The sequence below is a fragment of the Monoraphidium neglectum genome (genome assembly GCF_000611645.1).
Source record: "Monoraphidium neglectum strain SAG 48.87 unplaced genomic scaffold scaffold05659, whole genome shotgun sequence".
In the NCBI taxonomy this organism is placed as follows: Eukaryota; Viridiplantae; Chlorophyta; class Chlorophyceae; order Sphaeropleales; family Selenastraceae; genus Monoraphidium; species Monoraphidium neglectum.
The window spans coordinates 1-568 of record NW_014007971.1 but is presented as its reverse complement, the minus strand read 5'-3'; the positions used below and the strand labels follow the sequence as shown (position 1 = coordinate 568).

Here is a 568-nt window from a genome sequence, read left to right as displayed (position 1 = left end):
GCGCATACTCCCGCAGCGGCTCGTCCGCGCCACGCGCCACAGCCAGAAGCACGGGCAGGACCTTGGGGGGGGGGGGATGATTCATGGCAGGAGCGGGGCAAAGGGGGCCGCAGCGGCGTTGATGAGTGACTTGAAGACGAGGCATATGAGACCACTGTCTGTCCACGACGGTGAGAGGGCACAACCCCGCCAGGTGTGCGGCTGCGCCTGGAAGCTGACAAATCGACGCTCCATCGCCGCTGGCAGGGGTCCGTTTCGGGCGCAAGCGCCGCCGCAGCAGGGACACATGCCTTTGTGCCCAGCCGCGCCGCGCCGCCCTGCCAAACGTACCCCCCCACACCTCCCCAACGCGCACGTCTGACTACGTCCCTTGCCTCTCCAATAAAACCACTTCCCAGCCTCTTGGACCCTAAACCCTGCGTCAACCTCAAACCCTGAACATGTGCCCCACCTTTGGCAGGTACGGCACGCTGCCTGTCCCCAGGGCCTTGAATATGGCGCTCATAGAGGACACCACCACCGCGTGCTGGCTGCCCAGGCCGGGGTCACGCAGCACACGCATCAGAGC

The 568-nt window shown here is 65.7% G+C and overlaps 1 protein-coding gene across 1 annotated transcript in view; it reads right to left on the bottom strand.

The window, feature by feature from the left end:
* Positions 1-505, bottom strand: part of MNEG_15776 (hypothetical protein) — a gene marked incomplete at both ends in the record, with an annotated part of 3,068 nt that extends 2,563 nt beyond the window's left edge. Inside the window, one exon of the mRNA XM_014035753.1 lies at positions 452-505. Coding sequence (XP_013891207.1) covers positions 452-505 — 54 coding nt within the window. The remainder of the gene's footprint in view (positions 1-451) is intronic.
* Between the last annotated feature and the right edge of the window lie 63 nt (positions 506-568).